The sequence below is a fragment of the Leucoraja erinacea genome, chromosome 15 (genome assembly GCF_028641065.1).
Source record: "Leucoraja erinacea ecotype New England chromosome 15, Leri_hhj_1, whole genome shotgun sequence".
Lineage (NCBI taxonomy): Eukaryota > Metazoa > Chordata > Chondrichthyes > Rajiformes > Rajidae > Leucoraja > Leucoraja erinaceus.
Window position 1 is genome coordinate 25,706,705 of NC_073391.1, and position 16,555 is coordinate 25,723,259.

The window sequence follows — 16,555 nt, forward strand, 5'->3', positions numbered from 1 at the left end:
ATTGGCTTCCACTGCCTTCTGAGGCAGAGAATTCCACAAATTCACAACTCTCTGTGTGAAAAAGTTTTTCCTCATCTCAGTTCTAAATGGCCTACCTCTTATTCTTAAACTGTGGCCCCTGGTCCTGGACTCCCCCAACATCGGGAACATGTTTCCTGCATCTAGCATGTCCAATCCCTTAATATTTTTATATGTTTCTATAAGATACCCTCACATCCTTCTAAATTCCAGTGACTACAAGCCCAGTCGCTCCATTCTTTCATCATATGACAGTTCCGCCATCCTTAGCCTCGTGAACCTTTGCTGCACTCCCTCAATAGCAAGAAGGTCCTTGATGGAGTGCAGCGAAGGTTCATGAGGGAAGGTCTTGTGTTTTGAACACCTTCCATAACAGTGAAACATTGGATACACAAGTTGTTTACCCCAATTCAATACATGGCAGTAAATCAATAGCCATAGTGGTCCTAAGTTTGTAAACTGAAGATTACACCAACATTGTACTAGATTGCACAAAATGGTACCTGCAACTATGCAAAAGCTGAAGCCTTAATTTATAAACATAATTGCTATCGACGGTATCAAAGAACCTGCTGATGTCCTTGAGAGCCAGTCGTGACCAATGCATCAAACCTGACATGAAAGCTTTTATTTTGCTCTCGAGATACTTGACACCTGATCAGGGAATATAGAGATAAACTAATTCGTATTCATGGAGAAAGTGAGGGACTACAGTCATCGATCCAACCCTTCCCTTGGAAAAAATAACTCAAAATTAGACTTAGTCAAACTCTTTTGTGGTGACAATGGAAACGCTAGTTATGGCAAGCAGAAATCACTATGCCAGAAAATTAAAGTAAGAAAATGTTTTACTGCTAACTTCCCAGCATAGTTGTGCAAAAATAATGCAACACTGTGTTAGGGGAGGAGGGGCTGAACAACAATGTATGTGCATTGAAATTCTTGCAATTGAGATATTTAATAATTTTACTAGTTCTACGAAAAAATAATTACCATGCTGAAGGATATGGTTTAGAATACTAAGTTGCATTATGTCCCAACTCACTGGATGAGATAATGTAATCAAACTGGTTTATATATGGTAACTGCTTCGTTTTTCTGGGCAATTAAATTTATGGAGTTTATGACCTCTATTGTCTGAGAGTGAATATAGTGAGGGTGGTCAGAAAACTAGCAATGTTAAGGTTTGCATGTGTTGTCTGTAGAATCCAAATACAAGCCATAATGCTATGCTCTGCCTGGAGACCACTGGATGTGCAAAATGCAATTATCTGGTGATAAAGTCGAGAAATCATAATTGGGATGGCACACTTATCTTCACAAATGCTTTTCTAAGATTTTCCAAATGTTTATTTTCATGGAGTATCTAGAAAAAAAAGTAGGCTTGCCATTTTTCAACCTGCACAAAATCGATGGGTCAATGCGCATTTTGGTGCTGTAAATTTTTCTTGACTCCAGACTGTTTCATTTTTTCACCAACATCTATTCATACAGCATCAACGTATGATGGCTGTACGTTTTTGTATATCAGTCTGTAGTTGTAGCCATAATAAACCTCAAAAGTAGTGGCTCTTAAATCGAGGGTTGCAACCCAAAGTGAATGGTGAATGTGTGTTTAATGGGTTGCTGATTTGGGGCCGTTTCAACAAGAGGGCATTATTTGCCTCACTTTGCCTCCATCTTGCCATTGTACTAAAAACAAATCCCCTTTTATTCTCCACCCCTCATAGCAGATCAGGCGACTAGGGCCTGCTGAGTTCAGGCAGATTGGAGGACTAATGGAACCTCCCAAGAGCTCTTCCTGTAGGAATGGTGATGAGCAGGAAAGCAAATGCAGGCAGCAGCTGGAGAGTCAAGGGTTAGGGAAGTATGGTCATAGAATCGGTGTGGCAGAGAGGACGACTGGAAGGGAGTGCAGAAGAAGCAAAGATAGGATTATTGGAGAGAGCAGAGAATCGGATGTGGGGGAAGGGAATGGGGAAGGGATATTGGGAGCACAGAGCAGAGAGGCCGGAGGGACATAGCAAATAGTTTGGAATTGAGAGAGTGTGAGATACAAAGAGTTCTGGAAGAAGGCACTGAAAAAGAAATTATAAACATCTGTGTATATGTTTTCAGAGTGTGTCTGTTTCAACGGACACCTAAATTCCTGGGCTGATTCCAGAGTTTTCTGGTTCTACAGTTTGTTTAACCTACATTTTAATATAAATAGAACAATCCTGTTTCTCTTGACCCAGAATATCTACAGGTTTTCACATACTAGGTTGAATATTTAATGCAATTATCTCCAAACGTTGGAGAGTTGATAAGTGGTATCATGTCTAAACATTGATCACATTAATGATGCGCTTGAAATTTTAAAATATGGCCAATGGACAGAGGAGGTCACTAGAAATATAATTGTGAGGTCATATCATGGTCAAACCCAAGATGGGATTTGAGAAGGCAGTGAGCCATTGTTTTGGAGATCTGCCATAAAATAGTTTATCATTATGTGGTGGCAGTCCACGATGATGTTTCTGCTGCCCAGGGAATTGTCAAGAATTTAGAACTGTTGAGCAACTTTGGACATAAGTGTTCAACAACAAGGGGAATATTACTAATCATCCTAATTTGAAATAAAAAGGTTTCATTTGTATTTTTAATGATAGAATATCCCAATCTGTGTTTGTTATGAAGAGCATTGCCATTTATTACTCTATCTGAACTTAATAACCATTTATTACATTTTCAGTTATGGCTGTTACAAAAACTGATGTGAACACATCAAGAAGAATTTAGGGCTGAATTTCAACATGACCCACAAGTGCTACACAGTTAACAAAAGGGTCCGCTGCAAAGCAAAACAGTTCAATAAGAATTGGACTCTTGGTGTTGAATACACAGTAGGCCTCATGTGATCGACAGTCTGAAGTAGGCCAATGTTTCTATCCAGCTATTTTTAATATGTATGCAATTTCCAATCACACCTGTGTTTTTTCAGTCTGAAAATTAACCTGTAAAGGTAATCAGTCTGAAAAAGGGTCCTGACCCGAAACATCACCTATCCACTTTTTCCAAAGATGTTGCTTGACCCGCTGAGTTACTCCAGCATTTTGTCTCTATCTTTGATATAAACCAGCACCTGCACTTCCTTTTTATTACCCAATTTTTCACACTTGCCATCTGAATACCTTAAATGGAAGATCCTTACTCTAATTGTCTCCTTTCCTAAGCTGCTTGTCCTTGAAACAATATCAACTGGATTCATTTAATTAACAATTTAAATAAACATATTTATAATTGATCTGCTAATTTTCAAAAACAGAGGAGACTATTTCAAGCAGCAACTAAGAACTCTGGAGGAAGGAAGATACATAGGACTGAGCTCTTAAGCTTTTGAGGTTGCCAAAGTTGTTCACATATGTCCAATAGAGAATGTTTCAGCTCAAATAAATTAAACTAGAAATTCTTGGCGAGTGTACATCCATGACGAGAGCTCTGCCATTGGAGGCTTATTCTCTCGGTTCACTGGTCATTATTCATGTTTCATGAAAAATGTTCCAGATGTTGGGGGAGTCCAGAACCAGGGGTCACCGTTTAAGAATAAGGGGTAGGCATTTAGGACTGAGATGAGGAAAATATTTTTCACCCAGAGAGTTGTGAATCTGTGGAATCTGCAGAAGGCAATGGAGGCCAATTCACTGGAGGTTTTCAAGAGAGTTAGATTTTAACTCTTAGAGCTAAAGGAATCATGGGATGTAGGGGGAAAAAGCTGGAACGGGGTACTGATTTTAGATGATCAGCCATGATCATATTGAATGGCGGCGCTTGCTCAAAGGGCCATGGCCTAATCCTACACCTATTTTTCTATGTTTCTATGTTTCTATTGCATTTGAACTGCTTATTAAATGTGCATAAGCTCTATACAAGATTACTCAAAGCACAATTTTTAATTGCATAAACAAGTAAAACAATGAATGTTATTAAATTACTGAAGTATGACTTTAGATTAACTTTAAATATTAGTTAATATCTATTGACATAATCTTTACATGTTCATGTGGACCGCAGACTGTTAAATAATGTAGTTCCAACCAGAGCAATTGATTTCCCTCTCTTACAAAATAGCATTTGTCAATCAATTCCAGAACAATTAGGTAAATGAGTTGCTTATCTCCCAACAAGGTATCAAATAGGTTGCAGATATATAATACGATTAATATTGGTCAATGAGATCATGGAAAAATAAAATATTTGATGTCATGTGAATTACATTGGTCAATGAGGCACATACACCAACTTGTTTTCTTATTATAGATTCTTCATTATTTATACTAACCTGCTGTGCTATGTTGTTTTGCCTTTTACTGTATCAGTTGAAAGGAAACTCTGTAAAGTGAATTTGCAAACATTCATGCATTATTGAAAAGGTCAATCACAGTGTTTATTTTTAATGTGTAGATGTAGTCCATATAAATGTTGAAAACGACTTAGCATGAAACATGACAGTAATAACCTGTGGAAACATGCTGTTTGTTACAGCTTGCTGTTGACTTTAGTGTGGTTTGTAGAGATTTTTCTTGAAATCTGGCATGAGGCCTCATTGGGATTGGCAAGGAAGCAAAGCAATGATAATCAGTAAGAAGAACTGAACTTTCTGTTAAAGCAAATTTTCCTTTTGATTAGAAATTATTAATCTTTTAACCACATAACCACATCATTTTTTTTCTCATGACATAGGCAGATTCAAAGACCAAACCTACTCTATTTATACTGAAATATTGAAATCACTACACAAATGAAAGATTTTGTTTTGATTTTAATAAAGTGATTCACAGTGATTAACCATGTGATGATATATTATTATGTCTCTTTTTATTTGTATCAGTTGAAGGAAAGTCTTTATTAAAACAATGCTGAACTGCATTGTTAGGCTGGATGAGCAGCCAAAATATTTGATCCACAACCAGAATAAAATACCATACCAGAGCCAACAGTCACCAGAAACAGCTGTTTCCATTTGCTGCAAATGGCATTTTAAACAAAGATTCAAACAGCAGTGCCCGAAAGAGAATAGGATATCAATTTATGTTTTACATCATCTGTAATACTATATGGCTACAATATGTTCAATTAATTTGCATAATATCTTTATACAAAGGAAAATAAGTAATTTCCTTGATGCAATGCCACCAGTAGAATCAAATAGTTTTTACCAACAAAAGTTATCTCATCGTGAATTTTTGATCTGTTAGCCAGCCGGACTATTCAGCTGAGAGCACAGATATCTCAATAATTGCAACCATATTAGCTACGAGAAGCACAGGAAAACTCGATAGAAAATGTTTTAATTTGCCAATTGACATAGATTTCCAACCACATTTTTATGTGCTTCAATAGCACCACTCTATACTGTATATGATGTATGCACGTATTGATGGTATCACTGCACCTGTCATGTAGGCATTAATTGAGCATAACATGGCCTGGTTTCAATGATCAGTATCCCTGTGTTGCAAGGAGACCTCATAAATGAGCAGATGGAAATTGGATGTGGCCATTTTTCAGGCATCTCTAGCCTGAAACAATACACATCTAAAATGTGTATTGTTGCTCTTCATATGCAACATTTACTTCAGTTCTGCATATAATTCAACAACAGGCATTTCCTGGTGATTGGTCTTCTCTTGCTGTACCTTTGAGCATCATCAGTGAATTCTAATTTGCTTTAAGTTTGGCAAAATATTGTTTGTTTCTCTCCATCAAGTAGTGCGATGTACTATTTAATAGTCTATTGTTCTATTGTACCTTTATTGTCAAATAACTATTATTTGACTAGTTGCTGCATGCTTCCAATTGTTCTGTTCAGTTTCATTGAAGATTTGTGTTATATATATATTGTTCTGTTGGCCAACTGCTGCTGTAGTCATTTGTTTTTGTCTGTGCTAAATCTTGTGTTATTTATTATTTTTGCTCTCTTTCAGGATTTTTTGGTTCCTATATTGAGATATTTGATTCAAATCTTTATTTATTGACATTATTTTGCTGTGAAAAAAATCTGCGAATAATAGGTGTTATTGTTTACATAATAACTCCTTTTTGGTTAATACTATACAGTATATGCTTGTATGTTTTACCATGTTCACTTAATATTCCATATTACATTTTGATTGGTCTATTATGTGGTTGCTCTGGAAACAGCAGCATGAAGCCATTGAAATGTGATAGGCAAGGACCTACATTACTGCTATTCTCAGGTGGTGTTTAACATCTTTGAAAATTTAATGAACGTTATATGATGGGATTGTTATGCTTTCTGTTTGTGGGAAATAAATCTACATTTTTGTTTAAAGTAAATTCCAATACTTACTATATCTCCAGTAAAATTTTATGTTATGCTTATTATTCAGTTATCGAAAGTAGTTGCATGAAAAGGAACATTAAACCCTGTACCACTTTTGCTACATTGTAGAAAAACCATAGTAAAATAATTACGTGAGGAAAGCAAAAACATAATTGTTCGTGTTTATAATATCTTGTAACCATTTATAATATCTTGTAACCATGTAATCAACCATTTATTGATAACATTTATGCAAGTCATGGAAGGTTTAAGCCCAAGAGAGCCAAACGATAGGAAGAAAATAGAAAATAATCAAAGTAGTGATTTACAATAATATCCATTTTGTCTATAATTTAGGTTGTTACCATTAAAATGTAGATCATTTATTGTCTTCCTCACTTTGTCAGTTTTCATTCTCACTACTGGGTTAGTTTTTCTGGGGGAATTTTTGTCCATCGTATATTACCAGAAACATATCATGGCAAAATAAATTTAATTGAAAAAAAATAATGTACATTTAAAGAAATCGCATTGATCATCTCCTATCAATAGAATGGGGAATATAATGACCCTAGACCAAATATAGTGAGGAAATTTATGGAGTTCATCATAAAACCTCCGTTTCTAGAAGTTATTGGTTTCAAAATAACTTGTAAGGATTATAAATCATTGTTGTCTGCAACAGTGACCGTGTTTGTCGTACATTGTCAATGGTGGAATGTTCCCTATTTATCATCAATTGACTTCCAGGTGGTCACTTGACACTTCTTCCAACACTTTTCAAACATTTGTATTATATTTTGTCTTGTTGTTCTCTTACAGGCCCATTTAGTCTCATGTATTGACGCTACAGAACTACTTGAGCATCAAGTTTTGAGAGTGCAGAACAGTGTCTTTGAAGGTCTGTTAGCCTGTGTGTTGAACGTTTCTATTTCTAACAAATTTTCCACTTCAATTTAAAATCATGTTTTTCTGAGGAATCAAAATTGTTGTTAAGTTCCATTTAGCACCAGTGCATTTTCTGAATTTGACAAAAAAATGATGGAATAACTTGGCAGTTCAGGCAGCATCTCTGGAAGACATGGATAGGTCATATTTCAGGTCCGAACCCAATTTCAGGCTAATCCTGACCCAAAACATCACTATCCATGTCTTCCAGGGATGCTACCTGACCTGCTGAGTTAATCCAGCACTTTGTGTCTTTTTTTTTGTAAATTTGTATTTGTAGTACCTCGTGTGAACATATTCTCATTTTAGTCACAAAGTGCTGGAGTAACTCAGGCAGCATCTCTGGAGAAAGAAGATGGCTAACCTTTCGATTGGGAACCTTCTTCAGTCCATCTTCGACATATATTCTGAATTTAGTTTCATAATCCAGTGCTTTCTGGGATTACTCCTAATAGGGGCTCCTCAGCTTTCACCCAACAAGAACTTGCAGACAACATTTCTTTTTTAGGCAAATGTGTTGACTAGAAATATTTTTTTTGGTATGCGCCAGTCATTCCTCTATCCATGTGGTATATATCAAAGTTGCATGTCACTTACTCTGGAGCCACCACCAATACAATGGTCCAATCAACTTTTTAAAAAATAGGGAAAATCTGTTTGATATTGATTTAAAAAAATGTTTTTTTTAAATCCAGGTTGGCTGAATTGTGCAATGAAGTCTACGTCCATGCCTGTAGCAGTCAGTGAGACTCATATCAGTTTTCATTGCAATTAGTGCAGTAGAAATGCTTGCGTCCAATCCAGTTCCAGTTTAGGGAATCCCTCAATCCTATTTATCATTGAGCATTCTTCTGTCGGCGTTATAGTAGAAATCTAGCATAATTTTCAGTTCAGTTTTCCTGGCCAATAGTAAATGAACCAATTTGCTTATTTGCTGATTTTTATCATATTTTTCATTTGACAATTTCAGGAGCCTTGATTATCATCTTCACAATTTTACAATTAAGATTGGCAATTTATAATGTAATTATAAAGTCTCACCTCTTAAGTCCAGGAAAAAATGCATTCTTACAGTGAAACTGTGTTCTTGTTACAATTTCTCAATTATCTCCACCCTTCATTGGAGTCACTGCACATTAATCAATGCCTTTTTCCTTGTGGGACTAAAATTATGCTGAACTCTGAACTGGACCTGGACGCATTCCAAAAAATGGCCTCCCTTTCACCAATTACATTGACATTGTTCCAAGTTATTTTGAGTTTGTTCATCATACCAATGATAATCTGATGTTTTTAATTGGTGTTTTTCCACAGATTTTGATTTATACTTAGAAAGTCATAAGACTTGGCTGGCTTCCAAAATGTTCCAGAATAACCGAACTGATCCAACTTATTGTGATGAGGAACTCGAAATGCAAACTATAAACAAAGAAGTAAGCAGTTTGATATTTTTATGTTTAACCTTGAGGGGCACTTTTTTTTTGAAATTTGAGATGTATCCCTTTAAAATGTTGTGCTGATTTGACAGTACCAGTTTGTACATGTTCTTACCAGGTATAGTGCTGTATAACAGGAGGAGGATGTGATTGCTTTAGTTTCCTTTCAGCAATGTTTTAATATGTTGTGCTCTCTCTACATAAATCTGTGCCTTGTTAAGATTAATCTCCAGAGTGTAGTTCTAACTCTCTGAAACCAGAATTTGTGGATTGGGAGGTCTACAACTAATTTGTGAAAATATTCTTAAAACTGAACTCGAATAGCACTCCTAGTGATTAATTGAGTCAATAAAAATACCATTATAGTAATAAATTTATATTCAATTTATAAATAAGAACTATGCACCATGAAGCCAGTGAAGTGTTTACAAATTCAGGACAGATGTGTTAATTTAAGGGAGTGTAGCATGGTAGGTGAACTTTTTTATGCTCTCAGAGAAAGTAAAAGCTAATTAGAAATGCTTATGTTTAATCTTTATATGGAAGGACATCTGTGCTTGTATATTAAGCAGAAAAGTTACAAGAGTGTAATACCTGTATTTCACAGTATTTCAAACAGCATCCCTTAAATCTTGTTTGTTGATGTTAACCACTATATCTTTAGTTTGCAGAAAAACAGGAGATGTTTCAGCAGTCAATGGCAGAAATTGCAATAGAGTTAGCCCTCGGAAATCAACATAAGGAAAGCTTGCAACAACAGCTGAATGAACAGAAGACTCTGAATCAGGTAGAGTGACAGGAAACAATGGTGAGCGGGTTAATAAATATGACAGTTATTTGCCCAGACTTGCCAATTCGAATTATGAGAGAAGATTAATATACTGTTTAAAAAATAGATAGAAATATGTATTTGGCTTATTTTGGGTTCAAATTCTACTTGAAAGCCAAGTTCACTGAAGCTAAACTGCAAACTCAAAATTGTGGTATGCAAAATAAATTGGGACTGATACTGTTTGAGGCCCCTGAGCATAGTTGAAATTATTTAGATCGGATTTATTAATCAACTGTGCAATGCTATCTTTTCCTCCACTAGTGATCAAGTGAAAATATCACAAGCCCAAGCACAAGCTCAAGTCTGAAGAAGGGTCATGACCCGAAACGTCACCTATTCCTTCGCTCCATAGATGCTGCCTCACCCGCTGAGTTTCTCCAGCATTTTTGTCTACCTTAGATCCAGCATCTGCAGTTCTTTCTTAAACAAGCTCAAGACTGTCTACTCCTACTACCCATCCAGGTCATTGCACGTCCCTCTACACTAAGCAGACAGAAAAGTAAAGGGCCTGTCCCACTTGGGTGTCATTTGCGCGTCATTTACGTGACATCGTAAAATTGGTTGGCGCGTCGTGAGGCATGGTGGCGTATGCAGTGATGCGCGGTAATGCGCGGCGCCCCAGGATTTTGGAATGCTCAAAATCCTCGCTCGCTACCTGCGTGACTTATCCCTTCCGCATGCTGACGTACTGATGGCGTACGTGTAGAGTGTGGTCACGCATGGTTACACACGGTGATGCACGAACATTGCCTATGCTTATTTATTATGCGTCACCGTGCGTCAACATCTGTAACCATGCGCCGCCCGTATGCGGTCGGCGCGCCATTTGTGCGTCATTTGAGCGCCGCACCACGTGACCAACCGGGTATAAAACGCGAGTTGTTTTGAAACATTTTCACTGGGAAAATACTTGCCACGGAGATCGGACTAAGTACGAACGACATCACAAATAGCTCCCAAAAGAAGTAGGGCCCTCAAGAGCACTTGGCGCGCGACTGTCGTACGGCTAGATGATTTTCGCGCGACGGTCACAACTGGCCTGTCACGTAAACGACGCGCAAGTGGGACAGGCCCTTAAAGGTGCAAGTTCTAAACCAATTCCAACCTCATTCATACTTTGCTATTTTCTTACACATCTTTCCATGGTTGACCATCAGGCATTAGGCAAGCAAATCATCAGTGGGAAGATGATTGTACCCTCCTCCAGGCATGATAGAGAAAAATCTTTGCATCAGTTATTTTTAACCCATATCTGAATCATAGATTAGTAGTAACCATATTGAACATACATATATATTTATCTAAATAAAGTAGAGACCTTTGGCTCAAACAATTTGCACAGAACTAATTGCTGTTACAATATTTATAGTTATTCAGTATTGGTCATTGAGACTCCATTGTTTTCCAAAATGTTTCCGAATATATTGTGATTTTTCTGTTGACTCTCATCAGAAACTATACGGTAATTAATGGCGGTGTTAGCTTGTTACTTAAAAAATGATTTATGCTTCTTTGGTAAATGAGATATTAATTGTTGATATAAACTGGACGTTTGACGTTTTTCAGAACGCAGTCTGTTTACTCCCAAGCTGACAAGGACTGGTCCAATCATGAATAAAGTTGTTGTCGCACTGAGAAACTTTTAATTGCATTGTCCTCTTGGACTTTTTCAAATATTTCAGATATTCATTTTAAGAATTAATTTAAGAAAATGAACATCATTCTGAGTTTTCTACATTTTATAATTTACATTTACTTTCAGCATTGTCTAAAAACTCTGCGAGATATTTGCTGCCATACTTTGATATTTCAATATGATCTTGCCAATCTTATAAACTTAATGAGTCTTTCAAAAATTTGAATAACAACATGAAGAAGGGTTAAAATAGATCTAGGTAACAAACTAACTGTGGCAACATTTGTACATAAAATTGAAAAGGACCAACCCTGTTATGTTGTAAAATAAGCCAATTCCTTTAATATATTTCAAATTGTACATTGGGTTATCCAAAAAACTGCCATCTATGTTTGTACTTTTATTAATTTCACCATGCCCAGGGAACATTTCTGAAATAAGAGATTTTTTTTTAAAAAGCTGGAAATAGTTTAATTTGGTTGAGAATCGGTTTTCTGGGCGATATAGCATATTTCAGATTTTGAGATGAATGCCAAGAAAAATACTTTCCCAAGAGAGAGGAATGGGTATTATTAAAGTTAACATAATCTCCATCTTATGCCTTCAAGTAGTCACTTACCAAGTTTCATTGTAGGAAGGCTGGAGGCATAATAATTGACCAACCACGTATGTCTTTGTGTTGAATTTAAAGACTGTGATAGTATACTTAAAGGTTACGAAACCGGAATGAAAACATCTTTCATCTATATTAGTTTTGAACTGCAACATTTCTCAATTACCTCCTTTGTTATTTAAGTTGATTTATTTTCCTATCCACTCCTTTTCTTTTAGTTTGCTCAGAGGTGGCAATCTTGTCGATGAAGCAGAGAACATGTAGATTATGTACAGAGCGATTGCTATATTGCTCAAGACCTTACTTTTTGGATTAGATGGTAAACCAAGCTCTGACTGTTAAGGTATAAAGCAGTTTGTAGCATAATTCTAAAAAAAAATCAGGAGCAGAGAAAAAATCATTTTGGAATCATGTATACAATTATTTGTAGCTGGCAGAATATATATTGTCAAACACAGAGAGGATCCTTACCTGTTAAGGGAGAGATAGAGGACAAAAGCAGGTAAGTTATTCTAACTCTTCTGGAATTATATGTTCAAAACTTTATAACAATTGCATTAAAAAAATTAAATTCTAAGTATTGCGGATTCTGGATATTTGAAATGACAGAATAGCCTGGATATACTCAAATAGTCAGGCTGCATCTGTGGAGAAGCCGTCCACAGCGCACAGATAAAGGATAAACGGTACAGCATTTAATGCAAGATGTAACATTGAAGTCCAATTAAAGGTAGTTTAATGGTCTCCAATGAGGTAGATGGGAGATCAGGACCGCACTCTAGCTAATGAGAGGACCGTTCAGTGGCCTGATAACAGATGGGAAGAAAATGTTCCTGCACCTGGAGCCATTAAGAGTCATATTGCTGTCTCACTTTGGCTGTATCAATCAATTCCCCATAGTCATGCTGCTTTATGCTCAGTTTATCTGATACTAGCGTATATCTTACAATAAAACCTCAGATGAAAGAAAATGAAAACGAATATTGAAATATTTGTTGAAATGATCTTGAATTGTGTTATGATGCCTTGTATTTATCTGGAAGCCTTAAGAAACAAGCACAGCAAGTTTGCATGTCGACAACAGCTGCTATTTTGTTGGCGTGCTTAATTCTATACTGCAGATCACACCTTACTGTGTGAAAATGTAATATGGTCCTCTGGGAACTTCACCACAAAGAAGTTAGTTGTTTATGGGCAAGCATTGACTTGTGCTTTCAGCTGTTTCTTGGTTAAGTCCTTGTAATTTATTCAAAATATCCTTGTATGTAACTGAGTTAGTGAAGATTTCAGAATTGGGAAGGAGACAGTAACAGAGGCCTCTGCTGAGTTGAGGGAAACCTGTTTTAACACGGAGTGGAAAATGAGGCAACCTTTTGATGAGAGTAGGCCTCCTGCTATCATAACGAAACTAAGTGTGGTTTTGGTAGGTGCAATTCTTCAAGCTGCTTATTTAAATGCTCTTTATTCAAAATTTGTCATATCAGCCCATCATCTGTCTTAAAAGCTGTTATATCTGCTTGAATATTTGAGATATGATTGATTAGTGTGACTGAAATAATTGGCACTTAGAATTTGCTCTCCAGGGACACGGCAATATTGAGGAACTTATATTAGAGAGCAATAGTGCAAAATAACATCGTCATTCTGAAGCTCTGAAGACAATGCTGTTATAGTGCGGACCTCAAAAACAGGATTGTGCTCAAAGGAGAATGCAATTCGTCTGATTTGCCATTAAATTAAAAGATAATGATTTATCAAATATAATATCCACAATTCACTAAAAAGTATATAAAGCAAGATTTTAATTAATCAAATTTAATTTAATTAATATTTGTAAGTATAAGTTGCCCAGTGATTCTGTCTTGCGCTTGGGCTATTGGCTTTGTTGATGGCACTATTTTCTCTAAGTTCAACAGTTGTGGTATAAATCCAAGGTTTCATGGTCAATTTATTGACACATGTATCAATGAATGTACAGTGAAGTTCAAATTACCATGCAGCCATACTAAAATAAAAAGCAACAAGACACACAACTGCATAAAAGTTACCATAAACAACCACCACAGCGGATTCCCCACGTTCCTCATTGTGATGGAAGGCAATAAAGTCCAATCTCCTTCCTCTTTATTCTCTCGTGGTCGGGGCAGTCGAACCATCTGCAGTCGGGGCGATCGAAGCCCCGCAGCCGGCGGTCGAAGCCCCCCCGCATCAGGACGATCGAACGACTGCCGCGTTGGGGCGGTTGAAACCCCTGTGGCTTGGAGTCCCTGATGCCCGTCTCTAACCAGCAGACAACGGGCTCCGCGATGTTAATGTCCTGTAGGCTCCCGCAATGGAGCTCCCGGTCGATCTCCAGCCAAGGCTGTCAACTCCACGATGTTAGGCCACAGTGCGGACGGAGATACGATATGGAAAAAATCGCATCTCCGTGGAGATAAGAGATTAGAAAAATTTTCCCCCCCCCAACTTCCAAGCCCCCATCCCCCACATAAAACAAGCTGAGGAACACAAAAAAACATACATTTAACACATACAAAACAGACACAAAGAAGGAAAGGACAACCAGACTGTTGGCGAGGCAGCCATGGCTGGCACCACCCGGTGAATCAAGGAAAAATTACAGGCTGGGAGTTGGGGGGAAGTGTTATATTGTTGGAGGGTAGCCTTTTGGATGGGACATTACACAATAGTTCCAAATTCCTCCTCAATGGATTGACGCGATTCTAAGAGATGATTTTGAAGCAGAGTTAGAAGTTCATCCTATTAACCTGACCAATATTTGATCTCCAGGACCAGACAATGTTTCCCCCTCTACCTTCAAGCTCTGTGTCGAACAACTGGCACCAGTTTACACAGACAATTTCAACCAGTCCCTGCAAACCTACACTGTCCCTGCCTTCTTCAAAGTCTCCACTATTATTCCTGTGCTCAAAAAGCCAAGGATTACTGGTGTTAATGACTACAGGCCTGTTGCACTGACATCTGTAATCATCAAGACCTTGAAAGACTTGTGCTGGCCCATCTTAAAAATATCACAAACCCCCTGCTGGACCCCCTGCAGTTTGCATACCAGGCCAATAGATCAGTGGGTGATGCAGTCAACCTAGGCCTGCACTTCATCCTCCAGCACCTAGACCGCCAGGGGACCTATGCAAGGATTGTGTTTGTGGATTTTAGCTCTGCATTCAACACCATTGTGCCAGAGCTGCTACACTCCAAACTCATCCAGTTGACTGTGCCAGAACCTCTCTGTCAGTGGATCACCAACTTCCTGACAGACAGGAAGCAGCATGTGAGTCTGTGAAAGCACATCTCAGACCCGCTGACCCTCAGCATAGGAGCACCACAAGGCTGCGTACTCTCCCCTCTCCTCTACTCTCTCAGCACCAATGACTGCACCTCCACTGACTTCTCTGTCAAGCTTCTCAAGTTTGCGGATGACACAACCCTGATTGGACTGATCCAGGATGGGGAGGAATCTGCCCACAGACAGGAAGTGACACATCTGGTGTCCTGGTGCCATTGCACAACCTGGAGTTCAATGCTCTTAAGACAGTGGAATTGATTATGGACTTTAGGAGAGCTCCCCCTCCCCTCCTTCCACTCACCATCAACAACACCACAGTCACATATGTGGAGTCATTTAAGTTCCTTAGAACCATCATCTCCAGGGAGAAGCTGGGAAAACACAATCTGTCACAGGCAATGATAGTCCAGTTTTATTCTGCCATCATGGAGTCTGTCCTCACCTTGTCAATCATGATATGGTTTGGTTCAGCCACCAAGCATGACATCCAAAGTCTGCAGTGAATCGTTCGATCAGCCAAGAAGGTTGTTGGCTGAATCCTTTCCCCCATCGACGAACTGTACACTGCAAGGGCCAGGAAACGAGTGGGTAAAATCATTTCAGACCCCTCTCACCCTTGCCACAAACTCTTTGAAGCACTTCCCTCTGGAAGGCGACTCCAGACTGTCAAAGCCGCCACAGCCAGACATAAAAACAGCTTTTTTCAACGAGCTGTAGTTCTACTCAGCAACCAAAAGTCTGTAAACTCCTTTTGCTCTGGTATTTTATTTCAATCTTCACATATTTAAATTATAATGTTTTATTCTTAATTGTTTCCTGCATATCGTGTTGTTAATTGCGAACAAAGCACCAGGGCAAATTCCTTGTATGTATACATACTTGGCTAATAAAATGTATTCAATTCAATTAAATTCAATATTGATCCTTTAGTCAAAGAACAAATGGACATCAGATAAGGGAAGCAGAGGCAGGCATTGAATAAAGGCTAAATCATGTAGAAATGAGTAGAAAATTACAGTAGTAGGCACTATCTTCATGAATTGGGATTGCGGCTGAGGTGTCCAATATGTTTAGAAATAGTGAGCATAGTCCAGACAGTGTCTTGGGTGATCGAGCCAATAGCCCAATCGCAAGACAATAAGTTTTCTGTGCAACAAGAGGCCAGCAGAATATTGTGGTTGGCAATAGATGGGGTGCATAGGTACAGAAATCACAGTGCCACATGTTGTTGGAGACAATGGGGTTTACAATACAATACAATTTATTTGTCATTGTCAATAAGATATGCAGAAGTTTGGAGTCCATGAGGGACTGTTGCTGCAAGTTTGGGAGGGGATCCTGAGCATATGATAAGTACTTGCATGACTCCCAATTTAGCATTGTGTGGTCAATACCATGTTATTCATGAATGTCCAATCACAGGTACTCCCAAGAAAATAT

General features: G+C 38.0%; 1 protein-coding gene across 4 annotated transcripts in view; it reads left to right on the forward strand.

The window, feature by feature from the left end:
- The window catches only part of LOC129704064 (uncharacterized), a 231,227-nt gene that overhangs the window by 69,815 nt on the left and 144,857 nt on the right, over positions 1-16,555 (forward strand). For all 4 annotated transcript variants that reach the window (XM_055646934.1, XM_055646936.1, XM_055646935.1 and 1 more), the window contains exons 8-10: positions 7,166-7,244; positions 8,606-8,724; positions 9,392-9,514. In XM_055646934.1, the coding sequence (XP_055502909.1) occupies positions 7,166-7,244; positions 8,606-8,724; positions 9,392-9,514 (321 nt within the window). The remainder of the gene's footprint in view (positions 1-7,165; positions 7,245-8,605; positions 8,725-9,391; positions 9,515-16,555) is intronic.